The 26,791-nt window shown below is 35.8% G+C and overlaps 1 protein-coding gene across 1 annotated transcript in view; it reads right to left on the reverse strand.

Moving 5' to 3' along the window:
- Positions 1-6,543: 6,543 nt before the first annotated feature.
- Positions 6,544-26,791, reverse strand: part of LOC149744257 (uncharacterized) — a 342,635-nt gene continuing 322,387 nt past the window's right edge. Inside the window, 3 exon segments of the mRNA XM_089904917.1 lie at positions 6,544-6,993; positions 6,995-7,002; positions 10,416-13,003. Of these exon segments, the coding sequence (XP_089761043.1) occupies positions 6,927-6,993; positions 6,995-7,002; positions 10,416-13,003 (2,663 nt within the window). The 3' untranslated portion in view covers positions 6,544-6,926.

The following is a 26,791-nucleotide window of genomic DNA, read 5'->3' on the forward strand; positions in this document are numbered from 1 at the left end:
CCTAAGGAGACAAAAGACCTGCATGCAGAAAATTATAAGACACTGGTGAAAGGAATTAAAGATGATACAAATAGATGGAGAGATATACCATGTTCTTGGATTGGAAGAATCAACATTGTGAAAATGACTCTACTACGGAAAGCAATCTACAGATTCAGTGCAATCCCTATCAAACTACCACTGGGATTTTTCACAGAAATAGAATAAAAAATTTCACAATTTGTATGGAAACACAAAATGCTCCGAAGAGCCAAAGCAATTTTGAGAAAGAAAAACGGAGCTGGAGGAACCAGGCTCGCTGTCTTCCGACAATACTACAAAGCTACAGTAATCAAGACAATATGGTACTGGTAGAAAAACAGAAAGATATATCAATGGAATAGGACAGAAAGCCCAGAGATAAACTCATGCACATATAGTCACCTTATCTTTGATATAGGAGGCAGGAATGTACAGTGGAGAAAGGACAGCCTCTTCAATAAATGGTGCTGGGAAAACTGGACAGGTACATGTAAAAGTATGAGATTAGATCTCTCCCTAACACCATACACAAAAATAAGCTCAAAATGGATTAAAGACCTAAATGTAAGGCCAGAAACTATCAAACTCTTAGAGGAAAACATAGGCAGAACCCTCTATTACATAAATCACTGCAAACCCTTTTTGACCCACCTCCTAGATAAGTGGAAATAAAAACGGACATAAACAAATGGGACTTAATGAAACTTAAAAGCTTTTGCACAGCAAAGGAAACCATAAATAAGACCAAAAGACAACCCTCAGAATGGGAGAAAATATTTGCAAATGAAGAAAATGACAAAGGATTAATTTCTAAAATTTGCAAGCAGCACATGCAGCTCAATAACAAAGAAAACAAACAACCCAATCCAAAAATGGGCAGAAGACCTAAATAGACATTTATCCAAAGAAGATATACAGACTGCCATCAAACACATGAAAGAATGCTCAACATCATTAATAATTAGAGAAATGCAAATCAAAACTACAATTAGATATCATGTCACACCTGTCAGAATGGCCATCATCAAAAAATCTAGAAACAATAAATGCTGGAGAAGGTGTGGAGAAAAGGGAACACTCTTGCACTGCTGGTGGGAATGTGAATTGGTACAGCCATTATGGAGAACTGTATGGAGGTTGCTTAAAAATCTACAAATAGAACTACCATATGACCCAGCAATCCCACTACTGGGCATATTCCCAGAGAAAACCATAATTGAAAAAGTGTCATGTACCAAAATGTTCATTGCAGCTCTATTTACCAATAACCCAGAGATGGAAACAACCCAGGTGTCCATCATCGGATGAATGGATAAAGAAGATGTGGCACATATATACAATGGAATATTACTGAGCCCTAAAAAGAAATGAAACTGAGCTATTTTTATTGAGGTGTTTAGACCTAGAGTCTGTAATACAGAGTGAAGTAAGTCAGAAAGAGAATGACAAATACCGTATGCTAACACATATATATGGAATTTAAGAAAAAAGTGTCATGAAGAACTTAGGGGTAAGACAGGAATAAAGACACAGACCTACTAGAGAACGGACTTGAGGATATGGGGAGGGGGAAGGGTGAGCTGTGACAAAGCGAGAGAGAGGCATCGACATTTATACACTACCAAACGTAAGGTAGATAGCTAGTGGGAAGCAGCCGCATAGCACAGGGAGATCAGCTTCGTGCTTTGTGACCGCCTGGAGGGGTGGGATAGGGAGTGTGGGAGGGAGGGAGACGCAAGAGGGAAGAGATATGGGAACATATGTATATGTATAACTGATTCACTTTGTTATAAAGCAGAAACTAACACACCATTGTAAAGCAATTATACCCCAATAAAGATGTTAAAAAAAAAAGAAGAAAGAAACACGTCAGAACTCTGGAAATCAGAGAAATATAATTTCCTTTACAAGCGTTTTCTCTGAGCCATGGGTTATTTTCTGGAACCCATCACTGCCATACAAGTTTTCCAGTTCCAAGGTCTTCCAATTATTATATGTATAACTTTGAACAACATATTTGATTTTTAAGCTTTTATTTCCATATTTTTATGTACAATGAGGCTACTACTACATGTGATGATGACTTAAATGGTAATTTTTAAGATTAAATATTGTGATAATGCTTCATGCAACTGTTAACCTTATACATAAATGCAAGAAATTGTTAAGATTGTGTGTTTTTTATTTCTTCTACATCTAGGCTATATTAAAGGTCAGGGCTTATCTTAGATGAATTTTGGGTATTTGGATATCATCACCCAAATGTTACTCATGAATCTCCATCTTAATTTGACATAATCTTATATCACCCCGAACCTCCTGCCCCCTTCTCATTCTTCTCTATTTCCCAATTTGTTTAATGGCACCACTATCTTCCCACATTGGAAAGCTGGAAGTTATAGTAAACTTCACAATAATCTTCCTCTTACATCAAATAATCCAGTAATTCCAGCTGTTTTGTTATAATAACTCCCACATGTGTCCTCTCTTATCCGTTGTTACTACTTACTGCTTTATTTCAAGCCCTTTTGAATTAGGCTGGACTACCACACAGGTGTCCTTTATTCTCCCTTCCCTATGCCTTCTCTTTAAATCCATCCTCTACACCACCATCGGATTATTTCTCTAAAGTGAAATTAGATCACATTGCCACCATACTTAAAATCCTTTAAGGGTTACCTATCACCTCTGGGATGAAGTCTAAATTTCCTACTGTGACAGGCAAAGTTCCCACTTATTTTTCCAATCTCATTTCCCATCAGCCCCCAGTTGTGCCATGGACTATAATTCACACAAATGATGGGTAGTTCCCCAAATGATCTTTGAGGAACTATAATCGTTCTCAGCTGACCTTAAGAACAGAAACTTGGGAATGGAAGAATCAATATTGTTTATAGAAGTCTGAGGCTTCATGGGCGAGGTAGGTCTTGAATTGAGGGAATGTACCAAAAAGAATATGGGGCCTCTATATACAAGCAAGAAAATGTAGGGGAAAAGTGAGGAGACTCATCTAGCTGGAGCAGCTGGTTGGACTTAAGTAATAAAAAATAAAGCATACACAGAGAGTGGTGATAAATTGTGGAGATTTTATAAAAAGGTTTGTTAGGTCAGCATGGCTCGACTGCCTATGTGTCCTGTAGTCCTCAAAATGTATCTGATAATCATTAATCACAAAGAGGTGTTTGTTTTTTTAAGTACATCTAGCATCCTAGCTTATGTCTCTAACTGCAGAGGAAAAAAATGCAGTTGTCTTTTAGTTATTTCACTATATTTTTCAGCTCTCTTGCCATGAGCTATGGAAACTTTATACCATTTGCTGAGTTGCTTTCTGGCAGCTCCAGAGAAAACCTCATTGCATCCAATTAATCCATCTCAAAAACTTCTTGGTAAAGGACATATATTATCAGTTTTCCTAGGTTAACAAGGTTGAATGGGATAAATAGCAAGTTAAGCAAATACTGCACGATGCTGAGTCTCAACTATTTTAATTTTGTTTACCACACTCATAAAATAATAACAGTAATAAACAACTTTAACAATAAAATATTGATTTATTATGGGTGGTATTAAAGCTAGAGTGGCTATTACAATATTAAGAGCATCTGTCATAAGATTTGTCAAAAGTTAAGATCATCTTCTTCTGGAGATGGAAACTTACACAAAAGATGGAGAGGATTTCTGGTTGAACAATCTGACTGCACTTTTGAGTCATTAACAATATAAAATATTTGTATATGGTTCCTAGAAAGGACATTTTCCTAATTCTAGAGTCTGCCAGAAGCAAAAAAGATGAATGGGGCAACTGTCACAATATATTTTGAAGCAACATTGTTGGCCCCAATGGACAACAAATCATGGTAATGTAATGGGAAGGGGATGTGAGAAAGAACATATAATAACACTGCTCATGTAACTCTGCAGTCTTTGAAGTTATTTGCTCATATCCTCAAAACCTTCTTGGCTGTGCCTTTGTCTTTTCCATCTCAAGGTAGTCATTTCATTAATCAAGGGTCAAGGTTTTCTCTTCTACCTGTCTGGAGGTTGAGCTGCAACAATAGGATAAAAAACAAACGAACAAACAAACACAAAAACTTGGGAGTTAAAAGTGGTAATGAAGGAAAAATATATATTTTTATCTTTAGACTACTTTAAGTAGGTTATTTAATAGGAAATATTGGGTATCATGACCCTTGAAAACTTCAAATCCATGCCCAAGAAACTACTATGATGACCTTACAATCACAGTCATAATACTGTCTCTTAAAATACTAATATGGAACCACAGTAATGCTCATTTTGTAACCTAGGTGTCTGCTAATATTAGGTTAACACAAGGTTTACTATAATTGATACTTTTAATTACATATTATTAAAATATAAATATATAAAATTAACTCTGAATTTTTAATTATAGGCTCTGATTCTTTTTCATGTGGTAGCAGTGTGATCATAAAAAGTTACTTTACTAAATAATGCTTCAGTTTCCTCATGTGTAAAATAGGGATAATAGGGAAAATTATGTAACTTCATAGGGTTGTTAAGAGGATTAAATAAACTAATACATATAAAACTCAAGAATTCATTTCAGATACTTAGTGTTACTAAATGTTGGTTATTAAATAGCTGCCTGAAGATTTACCTTAAATTTTATGCATTTTCCAATTTCAATATTGATGTCTCTCCAGTCTTTTGTTATATCATATCATATTCTATTTATAAACTATATTTGAGTAGTATAAAGCTGTGAAAATAATCATTTTGAGAATTGGATTTTTCTGAACTTATGCTTAAAATTCTCCCAGTTAACAAATCTTAGTCAATATTTTTGAGATTCAGAACCTTTTGAAGCTATCTATAAATGGTCTTTCGAGGGCCTAGAACTTTGCTTGCCTCATTATCTACCAATATGTAGTTAGGTTGGACGAAATGTGCTTCTTGGCTGTGACCAGTGTCCATTGGCAGTATAGCATTTATGAGATGAAATGAAATAGTGCTGGTGCTGGTTTCTTCTGTTGTTTCCACTTCACTTATGACTTGGCCATATTTTTATTCAGGAACTACCAAAATAGCAAGTGTGAACAAATATAGGTTGTTCCCAACTTATAAATAAAAAGCTATATTTCAGAAATTCATTTATAATTCAGTTGTTTGTAATAAAAATGATTTTCTTATTAAAAATCACTGTAAAAACTCAGGTGGCTGTGGTCCCCAAAGTAACACAAAAACAGAGAAAGTTATCTGTGGTGTGTGTGTGGGTGTGTGTTTGTATAGGCTTTCTGTGAGAGGGTAAAAAGGAGATGATAAGGGATATATTAGGAGGTCAAGCTTCCAGAGCAAGCAACCAGGCAGTAGAGTTGATAGCTTGGTTAATATTTGAATGAAGCAAGAAGATTAGGGAGATAGAGTAACCTCAGAATGGGAAAAAGAGAAGCTAGTAGTGAATAAGTGAGAGTCTGTTAACATAGCGTGCTTGTATTTTTCGTATTTGCAACTTTGAAAAGTCCGCAGTTGTATTTGTGTGTGATGAGATAGGGGGAAGTCAGAAAGTACAAAGAAAAATATTTCTTTTACAAATGAATTTAGACTATCCAGGACATATTGGGATCCAGTGATGTGATAAAACAAAGTAAGGATTACTAGGATCTATGTTTATTATTCCACAATATCCCTCTTTCTCCATATAACATTATTTCCTTTGCTTTCTCCTCCAATATACTACTTTCTTACACTGCCTTCTTATCCCCACTCTTCATTTTATTGAGGAACTCTACTGCACTGGATAAACAGTCTTTACCCTATAAACATTCCACTTAATCCAGGTATCTTTAGAAGGGAATTGGTTGACATGACTCATGAGAGGTTTCATATTTTGCTTGTTTAATCATTTCATATTTATTGTCTTTGACATCCAATGCATCCAAATGTAGACTTTAAAACTTTGGAAAATGTTGTCTAGAAGATGGAATAAATTCAGACACAACTGCCTCAGTTTTTTCAAACCTGGAAAACATTGCAAATTACACAGATTCTGCAGTTGTCAAATGCACCATATCCACACTTGTATCATTGTAGCAAACATTTCTGGAATTTAAAGTTCTAGTGAAATCTTCTGTTTGAGAATAAAATGCCTCTTTAGTCAATTATTTAAGATTTATGATGCTGAGTGACATACTGTCTTTAAGTTCTCCCAATTTAATCTCTACCAATATTTGGACTCAAGTTGATTTTGTCTGGTTTTCTCTATATGCCTAGATATGATGCATCATTGATCCTGTTGCTACATTTGAGGGGTCTGGGCCAAAGAACTTTGAGCCCTTAGGGAAAATATATGATTCTGAGATTCCTACAGAAAGAGGTCATTGGCAACGATTTTGTGTAATAGGGGCAGTAACAAAGTGCTCTTTACTTTGAGCTTGGGGCTCAAGAAACTGGTTCTCCTTTGGATTGCTCACCCAAGTCACTGTAGGTTTATGGTTGGCTCAGAAAACTACACATGGTGTAGATAAAGGGAGGAGACTGGATTCAATCCAAGACCTTGATCTTTAGCAGATAAGAAATAGTTTTCTCCCAAATTATTCAGAGAACAACAGGTCACACTGTTAGCAGAAGGAACATTGTTGATTTGATCAATATTATTTTGTTATATTCAGCTTGAGATCTTTTACTAATTCATCCCAAAAGGAGATTCCAACCCAGTTCACTCTATCACAATTGAACACTTTCAGGACCCTATCCTACCTGACAAGGAATCCAGCAATAGGACACCATGGAAACACTTTAGTATTATGAAGAAATATGATCAAATTGATATATAACTCAAATTGATATATAAAAGAGTGACTTTATGAAAAAGTTTGGTGCACAGATGGCCTCATTAAAGTAACTTAACAATTAACAGACCTTGATTAAGTTGCCAGTATCTTTGGGTAGGAGATGATTTTGTTGTATCTTAGACTGAAAATCCCCAGAAAACGTCTTCCACTGTAACAAAACACAGCATATTCCTAAGAAGCTAGGAATGGAAAAACAGTTTATCTGTATGTAAATACATTTAATTAAGAAGCTATTAGGCAAGATATGTAAATATATTTAATTAAGACTCTATTAGGCAAGACTTGATTATTTGGAGTATGTGGGTATTATATTTACCTGCCTAAAGTAGTGGCTTAAATAAGATTTATTTCAATGAATATGAAACAGTAGGATTAAACTTATTCATGTATGCTCATGGCTATATAAATAGGAAGGAACTTATAAACTAAGTGGACCATTTTGAATTGAAAGTATGGAAAATTTTGGTCACTTCAGCCAATCTTCCTTTTGAAGACATTATACTGCAAATTTAGCCTCTCCTGAACCAAGACTTCCTCAAATACTCAAGATACTTATAAACAAAAGCATTTTTGTTGGTTAATTTTTGAAGCAATTACTAGAGGTACTAATTTAAGAGAACTTTGGTGCAAAAAGCATAACACATATTTTTTTTTTTTGCGGTACGCGGGCCTCTCACTGTTGTGGCCTCTCCCGTTGCGGAGCACAGGCTCCGGACGCACAGGCTCAGTGGCCATGGCTCACGGGCCTAGCCGCTCCACGGCATGTGGGATCTTCCCGGACCGGGGCATGAACCCGTGTCCCCTACATCGGCAGGCAGACTCTCAACCACTGCGCCACCAGCATAACACATTTGATTGGCACATTCAGGCATCTGTTGCTAGGAAGGCCTATATAACTCCATATTCACACAACTCTCATTATAATAGATTGTACGATATGAAAGCTTTTCTTCAACATCACTACTAAATCATTTTTGTTCTTTAAAACATCTACCATAAATTAGACACTTCTTTGAATGACCTTAGGGCAATTCTTCTCAAATACATTGGAACTTGTCAAGGACTTAAGCAAATCAAATCCTTGAGCAAATTTTATTTATAAATCAAAGCTATTTTCAGTTTATCTTTAAGAAAGGTAAACTATTAATTTTATCTATTTTATATGGAATCAAAATGTTTCTTCAGAATTGTAAATAACATCTAGATAACTTATTAAATGACTGTAGGCTCTGAGTAACATAATTCTAACACCACTATCCATGGAAGCCAATGGTAACCTTCACAAAAAGAAAGATAATTTCAGGAGTTACGACTTTGGTTATTTCTGAAAAGTGCAACTCAGAATAATAATCCACACACACATATTTCCAACTACTTTAAAAAATTGGTGACATGTGATCTAAATACCCAGAATGTTTCTAACCATTCTGGAAACTCAGTGAGATGCCATTTTATTTTTCTTCATATAGTTTCTACCCTCAAACATCCAATTGCTTTCCTGTTAAGAAAAGTAGGCTTCAAGCACTTTAAAGGGCACTAACTGTTTTTTTCACTTAGTCTGTATATTTTCAAAGCGTTCTGCACTATTTAATTATTAAAGGCCTAATGAAGGGATGAATGAAGATGGTATGAATGGCTTGACTATATCTTCCGATATTGAGTTGGTTGTTTGGTTCACTTACAGTTGGTAAAAAGTTTTATTCCTTTAAAGCGAGCTTCTCTCACTTCTAAAATAGTTTGAATGGGGAAAGCACCTCTGTTATCCCCATTATAATTGTTTGTGATGGAAATATGGACAAGGATATAATAAACCAGGAACATGTGGAAATACCAAAGCTCTAAGGGAAGAAAATCATCCATTCTTCCAGAAAAATACTTTGTTAGTGAAGGCATGCAAAATACATAGTTTCTCAAGCTATTAATGAATGTATTGTGAAGTCTGTTCATCTCCAGTGAAAATAAAGTGGTTGCATATATTTCCATTATCTAGTCATAGTCAAAAGGTTGGAATGTATGTACCCAGAGCAGAGTATTTATATGATAATTTATTAAGATATAGTCTATTAAAAGTCTAAGAACTACTTTTTATTATTATGTTTTTGGGGAATCAAATACCCTCTATTTAAAATTTTGATTTTTCTAAGGGGGTGGGGAGTACACTACTTTACGTATAGCTTTCACCCCAAACCAACATAACATGTTTTAAATAACCCAACTTAAGAAACATAGCTCTCAGATACTATGATTTTAACTGCAAAATATTAGCTACATTCCTTAACTAGTAAGCTAAAACTCATTATAACTGTGTTTTCCTTTCACTAAACATCAAAGGCATAAAATAAAACATTTAAATATTTTCATACTACTACAAAAGTTCATTTGTGAAAAACAACTGGGGAAATATCTCTTTTTTCTAATGTTAAATCTTGTGTCTGAACAATATTATTTTTATTACTTTTCATTGGTCAACATTACCCTTACGTTTACCTAAAGAGAAGCTATAGAAACATACTAGGCAATTACAACTATTTCCTGGGAGGTGTGGTCTCGGTAAAATCACAAAATTGTCCTCTGTTAAAGTAAAAGTGTTAAGGAGATACTTATTTTGTACTTTCATTTTGGTTATAAGAATTTATGCCTTATTTTAAATATACAATAAGATTCACTTACACGTTCTAGTAAAAAACAATTATATCAAGTTGCACATTTAAGTACACAGACACTACAATCCAAATTAAGTGTATTTGTTTGCCATGTCTCATGAAGTATAAAAGGGCTAAAAGTCAACGCATACCAATTTAATTATGTCTCAATGACAACATATTGGTTAAGTTTCATCAAAAACAATATTACTTGCTGCTACTAAAAACATTTTATCAAACTGCAATCTTTGTGTATGCAATTCAGAGTGCTAGAAGAAACATTTGATAAAGACTCATTAAAATATAGTTCTACTTATTTTCAGGAGAAATAAGATAAAATGGGTTTTAAGTCAAAAGTAGCAAAGATTTGGGGTTCTTTGATCCCCAATATCATGTCACAAAAGTAATTTAAATTTTATTTATTTAAGTGGGAGATTAGAATATCATGGCTAGTTCTGACAACCTTCTTCATAAAGAGGGATTTTCGAGAGATAGTTGTTTTAAAATGTCTTGGTCCATGGTATTTAAGGTTCATTTAACTTTATTCTCTCCCTGCACATATAGGGAAAGAACCAATACCAGGCCATGTACAGGTGAGAGGAAGTAGGTAAAACATTACTAGATTTAGATGGTACATTTATGAGTTATGCAACCCTTGATAAAGTGGTAAATGAGCCAGTCACAGAGCAGGCCATTTTGCTATTTGCCAGCTGTATAGCAGCTGGATCTTTCAAATGGAAAACCATGTTGCTGGGTACAGGGTCAAAGGAGAAGTAATACTGGACACCTTGTCTCCTTTAGTCCATGGTTTGAATATCCAAGTAAATAAAAACAAGAATTTTAAATCTTGTTCCATAAGGTAACACTCTGAATTGTAGGAAATGTAGAAAAATTAAAATCTGCATTTATGTAAACTTACCTTAAAAAATGGATTCACAGCACCTGATGGTATGACAAACTTCACAACATCTGGTGGTTCAGCTTCTACTATAATATCAAAACTAGGGAGTGAAATATTTGAATTGGAGTGAAAGTTTAATCTGCCAGGATTCTTGATACCAATGGGATTCTGAACCTCAGAGAAATCTTTTAAAAAGCCAGATTCCTTGGCATCAAGGATATCCTTGGACTCAGTGGCATGCTTAAAGCTGGCAGAGTCCATGGAGCCAGTATAGTCTTTGAAGCAGGCACCAAACTTGTGATCAGCAAAAACTGTATAATTTCTATCAAGCTTAGATGGATCAGAAAATTTAGAGGTGGTCAACTTTTCATGAGTGGAAATATAGTTAGTGTCAGCAACAAAAATTGGGGAGTTACTATAAACACTGTTAGGAATAGAGGAACTGAAATTGATTTCCAATTCAGTCTCAGAAAGATTATTAACATTGCTGGTACTAGTCAAATTATGAACATTATGAGTATTTATGGCATCATAATTTGTGTTGATGACAAAGTTGAAGCCAATGACATGAATAAATCTGGGGTCATGGTTATTGTCTGAGGCATAGTTGGTGCCAGGAGTATAAGTAGGGCTACTAGCAGCAGTACAACTAGTGTTGCTGGTGTCAGTGACATTGACAGTGCTAGCTGTAGAGCTGAGACTGGCAGCATAGCTATATCTGGCAATATAGCTGGGGTTGACTACAAAGTTAGAACCTACTGCATGGATAAATCCTGGGACACATTCAAGGTTTGGGTTACAGTTCAAAATAACTGCATAGTTGTGGCCAGCAGCACTGATGGGTTTTGTTTCATAGATGGAGTCAGCATCCTTGTTAGGATTGAAAGCACTATTGTGACTAGTAGCATTACTAAGCCTGGCATTATAGTTAGAATCAGGGTCTTTTTCAAGGCCAGGGTTATTATTGTTGGGGCCAGGGTTATTGTTGTTTGGGACAGGGCTATTGTTAGGGCCAAGGCCTGTGATGTCGGGGCCAGAGCCATTGTTGCTGGGTCCAGGGCTTAAGGGACCTGGTCTGATATTTTGGGGTCCAGAGCCATTGTTTTGGAGGTCAGATCCATTGATGTTAGGGCCAGGTCCATTGTTGAGGCCAATGTTACTGCTTGAACCAGTGCTGAGGTCAGCACCATTGCTGGAACCAGAAGTGTAGTCCAGGCCAGATCCATCTTGGAGACTAAAGGTGTAGTTGGGATTAGTGCCATTGTTGGAGTCAGCAGTACAGACTTGATCATCAATGTCTAAGCCAGAGAAACTTCCTGAATTGTTGGTGTGCTTCTCCTCCTCAGAATCAGTGTTATATTTGGAGTTAGCATCATTGTTAGTAGCATTGTCAATGTTAGAGTCAGGTTCACTGCTGGAGTCAGTTCCATTGTTAGAGTTACCATCACTGTTAGCATCAGCTCCACTTGTAGGGTCAGCATCACCACTGAGATCAGACCCATTCCTTGTGTCTGCATCATTTTCAGCATTGCTATCTTTTGGATCAGTGTCATCAGGGTCAGACTTATCTTTGGGATCTTTCTTATCTCTGGTGTTGTTTTCATCTTCAGGGTCTGTTTCATCTTCAGGATCTTTCTCATCTTCAGAGTCTGTCTCATCTTTGAGAATAGGCTTGCCTTTGGCATTGGCCTTATCTTTGAGATTGCCAGTACTGACCAGTTTAGTCTCATTGTCAGGATTGACCTCATTTTCAAATTTGGCAGTAAGTTTAAACTTGCCCTTGCTTTCAAGACCAGCAATGCTGCTGGCGTTGATGACATTGTCTGAGCCAGGGGTACTATGGTGGCCGATGTTATTTTGAGGATTCATGGGAAAGGTATGAGTAACAGTAGAGCTTATGAGATTTTGGAGAGCTGAGCAACATTCACACTGTAAATAAGAAGTTGAACCCAAGGAATATTTAGAACCCTCCAAGTGTAGAGGGCAGTGGACACCCAAAGGATGCTTAGGATCCAAGGGTCGAGCTAAAGGGCTGTTCCGAGAAGTCTTGTGGTGTCTAATAGATTTGGGGCTCAGAGAATATTTAGAATCCAAGGGAATTTGGAGATGTAAAGTACAGTAGGGTTCTGAATCATCATCACAATTCACAAGACACTTATGAAAAGAAGAATTATTGATTTCTACAAAACATTTGGAACATACTTGAGCTCCAGTGTCCAAAGTGTGTGTGTTGTTTATTTGAGTCTTAGGGCGTACAGCACACCAAGGGCTCATGGATGTGGAGTGGCAGATAAGCACTAAAACTTGAGAGGTGTAAACCTCAGCACTTAGGAGATGAATAGGATTCATTTGAGACCCGGAACTCTGAAACCTCTGTTGGTATCTATTGTCTGTATAATGACTATTACAGACATAAATTTTGTGGCTGGCATTTCCGTGATGCTTGCTATTCATGAAAGTGTTCGGATCTGGAAAAAGGTTGGGGCTGTGCTTTTCCTTTAACTTTTGCTGTGAGTCTTGCTTGTCACTGAGAGTTGGAGATACCTCTTTGAATCTCACAATCTTGTCATCACTCAGGTATCTCACAAGTTGAATTCTGGACACTACTAGAGAGAGAAGAGTGAAATATGAGCAAGAATAATGAGAAAAAAACTTGACTTTTACAAACACAACAAAAATTACACACACAAAATAAAAAATGCCATTTCCTTCAATAGGTTATTACTATTGGGTATTTCAAAAGGAAGCTATGATCCTACATTTTCTGCTCAAATAGGTGTCATCTTGAGCTTATTAAGACATAAAAAATGAAACATGGACATTTATCTCAGAGTTTCATACTCAGACTCAGAGAGCTTAATTTTTGATGATAACTCATTAAATAGGAATTCACTGGCATCATGTGACCAAAATAAAACTTGCCTTTCACAGATTGATTACTACATATCTGTATTTTTTTCATTTTGCTTTTAGAAATACTGGTAATTTATTCTTTCCTGAAATATAATCCCTATAATTTATACAATCTCCATGTTTAGAGATAAAATTTTCCTTGGGCTTGATAGGTCAAAATGGCAAATTTTCTTGATGTTAAATGTATTATCAAGGATCACTTTTCTGTTGTTATCAAGAACTCACTGGCACATGATTCTGGAAATTTAGACATTTACCAGTATCTTAGCTTTAAAATTGAACTAAAAGTTCATTGATATTATTATGGAATAACTTTGTTTTCCAGGTAAATAGGCAGAAATAAAATTTAAAAAATCAACATGATTTCATTTTAAAAACAGAAAACCTCTCTCGACAATTCCCTTAGGTCTTAAAACATTTCTCCCATGTTTTGGCATCAAACACAGCATCATACGTGGCAAAGAGTCCAAGAAGGCTGGGTAGTACTTTCCATTTAGAAATTGATAGTGACGTTTTATGCAAAAGGAGCTTTGTCTTCTCATCCAGTTTCCATTAAGGCCATCTAGAATCCTTAAGATAAATTCTGACTTGTACATGCATAACCTTTAGGCATTTATAAAAGAGACAGCTCTAAGTAGGTCCATTCTGAAAAGTATTCAATGGGTATTATATATATGACTTGGCCTACTATGAACTACTTAAAATGTATAGCCCTCATTGATTTATTTCTAAGAAAAGGAGCTCATATCTTATAAATACATGTATTCATTATGTTCCCCAATAGCATTCAATGGTGCTTGCATAATGTAAAATAATGTGGACTTAGAGGTCTCTATTTCCATGCTTAATAGTAAATACTAGAAGCAAAACTATAAATTTTCTATCCAAAGCAAAGTGCCAGCAAATATTGAAAGCCAGTGGTAACTAGTATCTTAAGTGGCTCTGGCCACTTCAATAACATGTACTATAGATTTTATTCATTCATATAAATTAGTGACAAAGGCTTATAGACTGACAAAAACAAAAAAAAAGATATAGCAAGATGGCAGAGCAGTAAGACGTAGAGATCAACTTCCTCCCCACAAATACATCAAAAATACATCTCCAAGTGGAACAACTCGTACAGAACACCTACTGAATGCTGTCAGAAGACCTCAGATTTACCAAAAGGGTTTTGGTGCTCCGGCAGGATGTCAGGCCTGAGGATCGGAGGTGGGAGAGCCAAGTTCAGGACAGTGGACCAAGAGAGGCCTCCCAGTTCCATGTAATATCAATTGATGAGAGCTTTTCCAGAGATCTCCGTCTCAATGCTAAGACACAGCTCCACTAAATGACCAGCAAGCTACAGTGCTGGACACCACATGACAAACAAATAGCAAGACAGGAACACAACCTTACCCATTAGCAGAGAGGCTGCTTAAAATCATAATAAGTTCACAGACACCCAAAAATACACCACCAGACTCGGTCCTGCCCACCAGAAAGAGAAGATCCAGCCTCATCCACCAGAACACAATCACCAGTCCCCTCCACCAGGAAGCCTACACAAGCCACTGAACCAATGTTACCCGTTAGGGGCAGACACCAATAAGAGCGGGAACTATGAACCTGCAGGCTGTGAAAAGGAGACCCCCAAACAGTAAGTTAAGCATAATGAGAAGACAGAGAAATATGCAGCAGATGAAGCAGCAAGGAAAAAACTCAACAGATGAAACAAATGAAAAGGAAATAGGCAGTATATGTGAAAAAGAATTCAGAGTAATGATAGTAAACATGATCCAAAATCTTGGAAAAAGAATGAAGAAAATACAAGAAACACTCAACAAGGACCTAGAAGAAATAAGAGCAAACAAACAATGATAAGCAACAAAATAAATGAAATTAAAAATTATCTAGAAGGAATCAATAGCAGAATAACTGAGGCAGAAGAACAGATAAGTGACCCAGAAGATAAAATAGTGGAAATAACTACTGCAAATCAGAACAAGAAAAAATAATGAGAAGAATTGAGGACAGTCTCACAGACCTCTGGGACAATATTAGATGCACCAACATTCGAATTATATGGGTCCCAGAAGAAAAAGAGAAAAAGAAAGGGACTAGAAAATATTTGAAGAGATTAGTTGAAAATTTCCCTAATATGGGAAAGGAAATAATCATTCAAGTCCAGGAAGTGCAGAGAGTCTGATACAGGATAAATCCAATGAGAAACACACTAAGACACATATTAATCAAACTATCAAAAATTAAATACAAAGAAAAAATATTAAAAGTAGCAAGGGAAAAACAACAAATAACATACAAAGGAATCCCCATAAGGTTAACAGCTGATGGTTCATTAGAAACTCTGCAAGCCAGAAGGGAGTATCTGGAAATATTTAAAGTGATGAAAGGGAAAAACCTACAACCAAGATTACTCTACCCAGCAAGGATCTCATTCAGATTCAATGGAGAAATTAAAACCTTTACAGACAAACAAAAGCTAAGAGGATTCAGCACCACCAAACCAGCTTTACAACAAATGCTAAAGTAACTTCTCTAGGCAGGAAACACAAAAGAAGGAAAAGACCTACAATAACAAACACAGAACAATTAAGAAAATGGTAATAGGAGCATACATTTCAACAATTACCTTAAATGTAAATGGATTAAATGCTCGAACCAAAAGAGACAGGCTGGTGAATGCATGCATAAACAAGAACCTAATATGTGCTGTCTACAAGAGACCCACTTCAGACCTAGGGACACATACAGAGTGAAAGTGAGGAGACGGAAAAAGATATTCCATGCAAATGGAAATCAAAAAGCTGGAGTAGCAATTCTCATATCAGACAAAATAGACTAAAATAAAGACTATTACAAGAGAGAAGGAAGGACACCACACAGTTATCAAGGGATCAATCGACGAAGAAGATGTAACAATTGTAAATATTTATGCAACCAACATAGGAGCCTCTCAATACATAAGGCAAATACTAACAATCATAACATGGGAAAATGACAGTAACAAAATCATTGCAGGGTACTTTAACTTCTCACTTTCACCAATGGAGAGATCAACGAAAATGAAAATAAATAAGGAAACACAAGCTTTAAATGACATTTTAAACAAGATGGACTTAATTGATATTTAGAGATCATTCCATCAAAAAACAGCAGAATACAATTTCTTCCCAAGTGCTCATGGAACATTCCCCAGGATAGATAATATCTTGGGTCACAAATCAAGCCTTGGTAAATTTAAGAAAACTGAAATCATATCAAGTATCTTTTACAACCGCAATGCTATGAGACTACACATCAATTATAGGAAAAAAATGTAAAAAATACAAACACACAGAGGCTAAACAATACACTGCTAAATAACCAAGGGATCACTGAAGAAATCAAAGAGGAAATCAAGAAATACCTAGAAACAAATGACAATGAAAACACGAAGACCCAAAACCTAAGGGATGCATCAAAAGCAGTTCTAAGAGAGAAGATAACAGTAGAACAATCCTACCACATGAAACAAAATAAAAACTCAAATAAACAACCTAAACCTACACCAAAAGCAATTAGAGAGAGAAGAACAAAAAACACCCAAAGTTATCAGAAGGAAAGGAATCATATAGATCAGATAAGAAATAAATGAAGGATATGATAACAAAGATTGATAAAACTAAAAGCTCTTTCTTTGAGAGATAAACAAAATTGATAAACCACTAGCCAGACTTATCAAGAAAAAAGGGAGAAGACTCAAATCAATAGAATTAGAAATGGAAAAGGAGAAGAAAAATCTGACACTACAGAAATACAAAAGATCATGACAGATTGATACAAGCAACTATATGTCAATAAAATGGACAAATTCTTAGAAAAGCACAACCTTCCTAGACTGAACTAGGAAGAAAGAGAAAATATAAACAGACCAAACACAAGTACTGAAGTTGAATCTGTGATGAAAAATCATCCAACAAATGAAAGCCCAGGACCATATGGCTTCACAGGCGAATTATATCAAACATTTACAGAAAAGCTAACACTAATCCTTCTCAAACTGTTCCAAAATATAGCAGAGGGAGGAACACTCCCAAACTTATTCTACGAGGCCACCATCACCCTGATACCAAAACCAGACAAAGATGTCACAAAGAAAGAAAACTACAGGAAAATATCACTGGTGAACATAGATGCAAAAATCATCAACAAAATACTAGCAAACAGAATCCAACAGCACGTTAAAAGGATCATACACCATGATCAAGTGGGTTTTCTCTCAGGAATTCAAGGATTCTTCAACATACGCAACTCATTCAATGTGATACACCATACTAAAAAATTGAAGGATAAAAATCATATGATCATCTCATTAAATGCAGAAAATCTTTCAACACCGATTTGTGATAAAAACTCCCAGAAAATAGGCATAGAGGGAACTTACCACCACATAATAAAAGCCATATATGACAAACCCACAGCCAACATTATTCTCAATGGTGAAAAACTGAAACCATTTCTTGTTAGATCAGGAACAGGACAAGGTTGCCCACTCTCACCACTCTTATTCAACATAGTTTTGTAAGTTTCAGGCACAGCAATCAGAGACAAACAAGAAATAAAAGGAATCCAAATCAGAAAAGAAGAAGCAAAACTGTCACTGTTTGCTGATGACATGATACTATACACAGACAATCCTAAAGATGCTACCAGAAAAGTACTGGAGCTAATCAATGAATTTGGTAATGTAGCAGAATAAAAAATTAATGCACAGAAATCTCTTTCATTCCTGTACACTAATGATGAAATATCTGAAAGAGAAATTAAGGAAACACTCCCATTTACCACTGCAACAAAAAGAATAAAATACCTAGGAATAAACCTACCTAAGGAGACAAAAGACCTGTAGGCAGAAAACTATAAGACACTGATGAAGTAATTAAAATGATACAAGCAGATGGAAAGGTATACCACGTTCCTGGATTGGAAGAATCAACATTGTGAAAATGACTCTACTACCAAAAGCAATCTACAGATTCAATGCAATCCCTATCAAACCAATGGCATATTTCGCAGAACTAGAACAAAAATTTTCACAACTTGTATGGAAACACAAAAGACTCTGAATAGCCAAAGCAATCTTGAGAGAGAAAAACAGAGCTTCAGGAATCAGGCTCCCTGACTTCAGATTATACTACAAGCTACAGTAATCAAGAAAGTTTGGCACTGGCATGAAAACAGAAACATATATCAATGGAACAGGATAGAAGGCACGAAGACAAACCCATGCACATATGGTCACCTTTTTTTGATAAAGGAGGCAAGAATATACAATGGAGAAAAGACAGTCCCTTAAATAAGTGGTTCTGGGAAAACTGGACAGCTACATGTAAAAGAATGAAATTAGAACACTCCCTAATACCATACACAGAAATAAACTCAAAAAGGATTAAAGACCTAAATGTAAGTCCAGACACTATAAAACTCTTAGAGGGAAACAAAGGAAGAACCATCTATTACATAAATCATAGCAAGATCCTTTTTGACCCACCTTTTAGAGAAATGAAAATAAAAACAAAAATAAAGAAATGGGATCTAATGAAACTTAAAAGGTTTTGTGCAGCAAAGAAATCATAAACAAGATGAAAAGAAAACCCTCAGAATGGGAGAAAATATTTGCAAATGAAGCAACTGACAAAGGATTAATCTCCAAAATATACAAGCAGCTCACGCAGCTCAATATCAAGAAAACAAACAACCCAATCCAAAAATGAGTGGAAGACCTAAATAGACATTTCTCCAAAGAAGATATACAGGTTGCCAACAAACACATGAAAGTATGCTCAACATCACTAATCATTAGAGAAATGCAAATCAAAACTACAATGAGGTATCACCTCACACCCGTCAGAATGGCCATCATCAAAAAGTCTACAAACAATAAATCCTGGAGAAGGTGTGGAGAAAAGGGAACCCTTCTGCACTGTTGGTGGGTATGTAAATTGATACAGCCACTATGGAGAACAGTATGGAGGTTCCTTCAACAACTAAAAATAGAACTACCATAGGACCCAGCAATCCCTCTACTGAGCATATACCCAGAGAAAACCGTAATTCAAAAAGAGTCATTCACCACAATATTCATTGCAGAACTATTTACAATAGCCAAGATATGGAAGCAACCTAAGTGTACATCGACAGTTGAATGGATAAAGAAGATGAGGCACTTATATACAATGGAATGTTACTCAGCCATCAAAAGAAACAAAACTTAGTTTTTTGTAGTGAGGTGGATGGACCTATAGTCTGTCATACAGAGTGAAGTAAGTCAGAAAGAGAAAAACAAATACCGTATGCTAACACATATATATGGAATCTAAAAAACAAAAATGGTTCTCAAGAACCTAGGGCAGGACAGGAATAAAGACGCTGATGTAGAGGATGGACTTGAGAACATGGGGAGAGGGAAGCATAAGCTGTGTGGAAATGAGAGAGTGGCATTGACATATATACACTACCAAATGTAAAATAGATAGCTAGTGGGAAGCAGTCTCATAGAACAGGGAAATCAGCTTGGTGCTTTGTGACCACCTAGAGGGGTGAGATTGGTAATGTGGGAGGGAGATGCAAGAGGGATGGGATATGGGGATATATGTATACATATAGCTGATTCCCTTTTTTCTACAGCAGAAACTAACACAACAATGTAAAGCAATTATACTCCAATAAAGATGTTAAAAAAGCGATTTAATTTGGCTATTAGACTCTCACATTCAAGATAATAGTGGAATATAAAACAGTTATAAGCAATTCTGGAAAACAAATTGGAAGTATATGGGTATCGAAGGTGTACAGAGTTCTTTAACTCAATGAAAAATACTGTTAGGAAAAGCACACATCATATATAAGAATCAGTATTACTAAATTGGGTAATATCTTATCTTGTAATTCGGGTTGAGGTACAACACTAAAAGTGAGATAAAAATAAGACAGCAGTACTCAGGCTGCTCCACAGAGATAGCAAACTTAAATTATATCCAAGAAAGTTTCTCTCATTTAATAATCTTGAAGATGTATCTCTGATTTCCAAAAGAAAATGAATATATTCATATGCAAAAGATAAAATACAACATCTATAATGACCAATTTATTTTTACATGAGGTTCTGTACCTGCAGAGTTTGGTGTGGCTACAGCACAGTATATAAAGCATACATATTGTAGCTCTCATATCAGAGGTAATCTAAAGTCCTTATTCTTTTTATGATCTTTAGAGGAGGGGATGAAAATGAACAAATGACAACAAAGTGGAGTCTTAATGGCATTATCAGAGCAGAATAGCTGTTTCTATGTGATTTAGAGAACTCAATATTGTGTGTTAGAAAGAGCACTGGTTTTGAGTCAAACAGCCTGTGTTTGTGAATCTGGTTCTGCCATATATTGATGATATGATTTGAGAAAGTTGTACAACATTTATAAGCCATAGTTTCTTCAACTCTAGAACAATTATAATAATATCTAACTTTTAAAGTCGTTGTGAGAGTTAAATGAGATACACAATAAGTGTAAATCATTTCTACCCTCCCAAGATGGGAGACTATAATATTGTTGAGATTGTTGGGCTAGTTTTTCCCCTTGTGAACCTTATATTCTTAGTGACTAGTGCTCAATTTTGCATTAATCTGTTAACTCTCTTAATTCTCTGAAAGTTAGGAAGGACATGATTGTTCAATTATAAGGAGAAAATTTGGGGCATTTTTGATCTATATATATTTTTACAATACTATTGTTCCAAGAAGTTGAATAGCTATTTTCTGCACACTCTCTCATAAAGTGAAAATAAAGTTTATTGCAAAATATGTTGTTACTAGAAATGGTATTTATTTAACTATAATTTAATGAAATAGCTAGCAAAACAGCCTAGAGGCACAGCAAGATTATGACTAATGCAGATTCTTGCAAAGCAACAATTACATTAATAATAATTACTAATAGATAGCTTGAGTGTTAGGCAATTGCTACTGATGTCATTAACTTTGAAAAAAAGAGTTGATGTTTACATGAAAGGAGACAACTCTATTTTACTTGGGGTGATGAAAATGCTAAGTCAACAGTCTAGGCAAAGCAGAAAAGAGAAAAACTGAAAAAAAAGAGGTGTTTGCTAATTTCTTTAACATCATTTAGGGATGGAGTTAGATATTAAACTTGAAGATAGTGTTAGTAAAAAGACAGCAATAGTTTTACTGAATGTTGTTCCATTCCCCAAATTTCCATAATTCTCAAAAATGTTTTACAACATGTCTTAATAAAACATCAACTAGCATGTATTTTTATTAAATAGAAATCATAACACTTGCATAATGGAGTTTTGATTTTTGTTGTTGTTGTTGTTACTGATGAACTTCTAAAATGACTTACTTTTGGGAAGTGGCCGAGATGGCAGAGTACGAATACCTTGAATTCAACTCCCCTCACTGGCACACCTGAATTACAACTATCATTACATTACATTATTATTACAACTGAGCAACTGTCTATGAGAACAAGCTGAAGACTAGCATAAAAGATTTTCCACAATTAGACATGAAGAAGGAATCATAACAAGATGGGTAGGAGGGGCATAATCACGACCTGCACCCCCAGGTTTCCAAACCACAAATGGGAGGAATATCACAATTGCAGAAGTTCTCCTCAAGGAGTGAGGGGTCCAAGCCCCATATTGAGCTCCCCAACCTTGGGTTCCTGCACTGGGAAGATGTGGTCCTAGAATGTCTGGCTTTAAAAATGAGAGGGGTTTATGTTTGGGAGAGCTGATGGCTATAGGAAACAGAGACTCTGCACTTAAAGGGCATGTGCAAAATCTCACTTGCTCCCAGTACCAGCTCAGAGGCAGTAGTTTGAAAGGTTCCTGGTCAGATGTGCTTGCTAAAGTTGGAGAGCCTCTTGAAGACAAAGGTGGCAGTTAGGACTGCCCCAGGTGACACAGATGCTGGCAGCAATAATTTTGGGAAGATCCTTCTACTGGAATAATACCAACACTAGAGGGTACCACTTTGGAATCCTGCCTCTAGCCTGTTATCCCTGGGGGTCTAGCCCTGCTCACAAGTAGGCCTGCACCAGACCCACGCCCCCAGCCCAAGGCTGCAAAGACAGCATTGCGGAGACATGGCCCCACCCTCCAGTAGGCTGCCCCCCACCTCCAGTAGGCTGTCACCAGCACCAAATCCCCCTATGCTGAGCAAACTGCTTTGTGGAAACCTGGCCCATCAACCAGCAGGCTAGCAGCAGCCCTGCACTGCCCACACTGAGCTGCTCACTAACTGCATGGGATGCTACAATGCCCTCCAGCATGCCTGCAGCCACTGCCAAAGCCACAACTTTGCAGCCAAATGGGCCAGGGACCAGCCCAACTTACCAATTTGCCCACAGTAGTCAGCTCTGCCACAACAGAAGGGCAGACACAGCCCACAAAGGGGACACCTCCAAAACATATAGTTCTGCTGACCAGAGGGGAGCATGCTGCTGGGCCCTATAGGACTTCTCCTGCGTAAGGCCACTTCTCCAGGATTAGGAAACATAACCAACCTACCTAACACATAGGAATAGACATAGAAAATTGGGCAAAGTGAAGAGACAGACAAATATGTTCTAAATGAAGGAACAAGAACATAACCTCAGAAAAAGAACTAAATGAAGTGAAGATGACCAACCAACCAAATAAAGTGCTGAAGGTAATGATCATAAGTTGCTCACCAAACTCAGGGAAAGAATAGGTGAACTCACTGAGACTTTCAATGAAGCATAATGAAATGTGAAGAAGAACCAAACAGAGATGAAGAATACAGTAATCAAAATTAAAAAATACACTAGAAGGAGTCAAAAGTAGATTAGATGTTACAAAGGAACAGTTCAGCAAACTGAAAAACAGAATAGTGTAAATCATTCAAGCTGAACAGAAAAAGAAAAAAAGTAAATAATGGTAGTTTAAGAAACATTTGGGTCAACATCAAGCATACTAACATTTATATTATAAGAGTCCTAAAAGGAGAAGAGAGAAAGAAAGAGGCAGAGAACTTATTTGAAGAAAAAATAGCTGGAAACTTCCCTATCTGGGTAAGGAAACAGACATCCAGGTCCAGGAAGCACAGAGAGTACTAAACAAGATGAACCCAAAGAGTTGCACACTAAGACACATTATAATTAAAAGGCAAATATGAAAGATAAAGAGAGAATCTTAAAGGCAGCAAGATAAAGCCAACAGTTATGTACAAGGGAACTCCCATAAGACTAACAGCCAGGCTTCCCTGGTGGCGCAGTTGTTGAGGGTCTGCCTGCCAATGCAGGGGATGTGGTTTTGTGCCTCAGTCTGGGAAGATCCCACTTGCCACAGAGCAGCTGGGCCCATGAGCCATGGCCGCTGAGCCTGCACATCTGGAGCCTGTGCTCTGCAATGGGAGAGGCCACAGCAGTGAGAGGCCTGCGTACCGCAAAAAAAAAAGAAAACAAAAAAAGAGACTAACAGCCGACTTTTCAGCAGAGACTCTGCAACCCAAAAGGGAGTAGTTTTACAAGAAATGTTAAAGGGACTTCTCTAACAGGGCACAACTAGGAATATGAAAATTATGAAAAGAAAAAAAAAAGTCACTAGTAAAGGCAAACATACAGTAAAGACAGTAGATCAACCACTTGTAAAGTTAGTAGAAAGGTTAAAAAGCAAAAGTAGCAAATTCAACTATATTGACAATAAGTAGTTAAGGAATACACAAAACAAAATGTGTAAAATATGTAGTTAGAAACATTAAACATGGTGGGGAGTAAAAAATTAGAGTGGTTAGAATGTTTTCAAACTTAAGAGTTCATCAACTTAAGATAATCAAATATACATATGATATGAATCTCATGGTAACCACAAATCAAAAACCTAAAATAGATGCACACACAAAAAAAGAAAAAGGAATCCAAACATAACACTAAAGATAGTCATCTAATCACAAGGGAAGAGAGCAAAAGAATAAAGAAAAAAAAGAACTGCAAAACAACCCCCAAACAATTAACAAAATGGCAACAAGTACATACTTACCAATAATTAAATGTAAATAAACTATGTGCTCCAATCAAAAGACATAGAGTGGCTGAATGAATAATAAAGCAAGGCCCACCTATATGCTGCCTACTACAGACTCACTTCAGATATAAAGACACACAGAGTGAAAGTTAGGAGATAGAAAAAGTATTCTATGCAAATGGAAATGAAAAGAAAGCCGGGGTAGCAATACTTATATCACACAAAATAGATTTAAAAATAGATGTAATGAGAGACTAAGAAGAATATTACATAATGATAAAGGGATCAATCCAACAAAATGGTACACAATAGTAAATATATACGCACCCTACATAGGAGCACCTAAATACATATAGCAAATATTAATAAAATAAAGAGAAATTGACACTAACACAATAGTAATGGGGAATTTTAACACCCCAATTACATCAAATGACAGATTATCCATTATCTAGATAGAAAATCAAAAAGAAAACACTGGCCTTAAATGACACATTAGAACACATGTAATTAACAAATATATATAGTACATTCCATCCAAAAGCAGCAGAATGCACATTCTTTTCAAGTGCATATGAAATATTCTCCAGGGTAGATCACATGCTAGGCCATAAAACAAGTCTCAATAAATTTAAGAAGATAGAAATCATATCAAGTATCTTTTATGACCACTACTTATGAGACTAGACATCAACTAAAAGAAAAAAAATCCTGGAAAAACCACAAACACATGGAGCCCAAACAACATGCTATTAAGCAACCAACGGATCATGGAAGAAATCAAAAAAGAAATTAAAAATTGTCTGAAGACAAATGAAAAGGGAAACACAATGATCAAAAATCTAAGGGGCACAGCAAAAGTAGTTCTAAGAGAAAAGTTTTTAGCAATATAAACCTACCTCAGGACACTAGAAAAAACTCAAGTAAACAATCTAACCTTACACCTAAAGGAAATAGAAATAGAATAACAAACAAAATGCAAAGTTAGTAGAAGGAAAGAAATAATAAAGACCAAAACAGAAATATATAAAATAGAGACTAAAATAACAATAGCAAAGATTAATAAGACTAAAAGCTGGTTCTTTGAAAAGGTAAACAAAATTGATGAGCTCTTAGTCTGACTCATCAAGAAAGAGAAGGGTCTAAATAAATAAAATCAAAAATGAAAGAGGAGATGTTACAACCAATACCACAGAAATACAAAAGATTCTAAGAAATTACTACAACAATTATATGCAAATAAATGGACAATCCAGACGATATGGATAAATTCCTAGAAATATGCAATCTCCAAAGACTGAATCATGAAAAAATAGAAAACATGAACTGATAGATTACCAGTAATGAAATTGAATCAGTAATTTTAGAAACATAAAAAAAAGAAAAACTCCCAACAATCGAAAGTCCAGGATCAGACAGCTTCACAGGTGAATTTTACCAAAAATTTAAAGAAGAGTCAACACCTATCCTTCACAAACTTTCCAAGAGACTGAAGAGGAAGGAATGCATCCAAAATCATTCTATGAGGCAGGCATTACCTTGATACAAAAACCAGACAAAGACACCACAAAAAAGAAAATTACAGGTCAGTATTACTGATGAACTTAGATGTAGAAATCCTCTACAAAATGTTAGCAAATCAAATTCAGCAATACATTAAAAGGATCAAACACCAGGATGGAGTGGGAATTATCCCAGGGATACAAGAATGGTCAATGTATGCAAACCAATAAGTGTAATACATCACATTAACAAATTGAAGAATAAAAATCATATGATCATCTCAATAGATGCAGAAAACCTTTTGACAAAATTCAACGTCCAGATATGGCAAAAACTCTGAACAAACTGGGTATAGAGGGTACATATCTCAATATAATAAAGGCCATATATGACAAACCCACAGCCAACACCATACTACATTGAAAAGCTGAAAGCATTTCCTCTAAGATCACGAACAAGACAAGGATGCGATTCTCCTTACTTGTATAAAACATAATATTGGAAGCCCTAGCCACAGCAATAAGATAAGAAAATTAAATAAAAGATTCCAAATTGGAAATAAAGACATAAAACAGTTATTATTTTCAGATGACATGATACTATATATAGAAAATCCTAAAGATACTACCAAAAAACTATTAGAACCCATCAATAAATTTGGTAAATTTGCAGGATACAAAATTAATATACAGAAATCTGTTGCATTTTTATACACTAATAACAGATCATCAGAAAGAGAAATAAATAAAACAATCACATTTACTATTGCATCAAAAAGAATAAAATACTTAGGAAGAAATCTAGCCAAAGTGATCAAAGACTTGTACTCTGAAAACTGCAAGGCATTGATAAAAGAAATTGAAGATGACACACACAAATGGAAAATATACCATGCTCATGGATTGGAAGAATTATAATTGTATAAATGACCA

Source organism: Delphinapterus leucas, chromosome X (genome assembly GCF_059928025.1).
Source record: "Delphinapterus leucas isolate spDelLeu-1000000601 "Yukka" chromosome X, BTC_Dleu_Yukka2, whole genome shotgun sequence".
Taxonomy (NCBI): domain Eukaryota; kingdom Metazoa; phylum Chordata; class Mammalia; order Artiodactyla; family Monodontidae; genus Delphinapterus; species Delphinapterus leucas.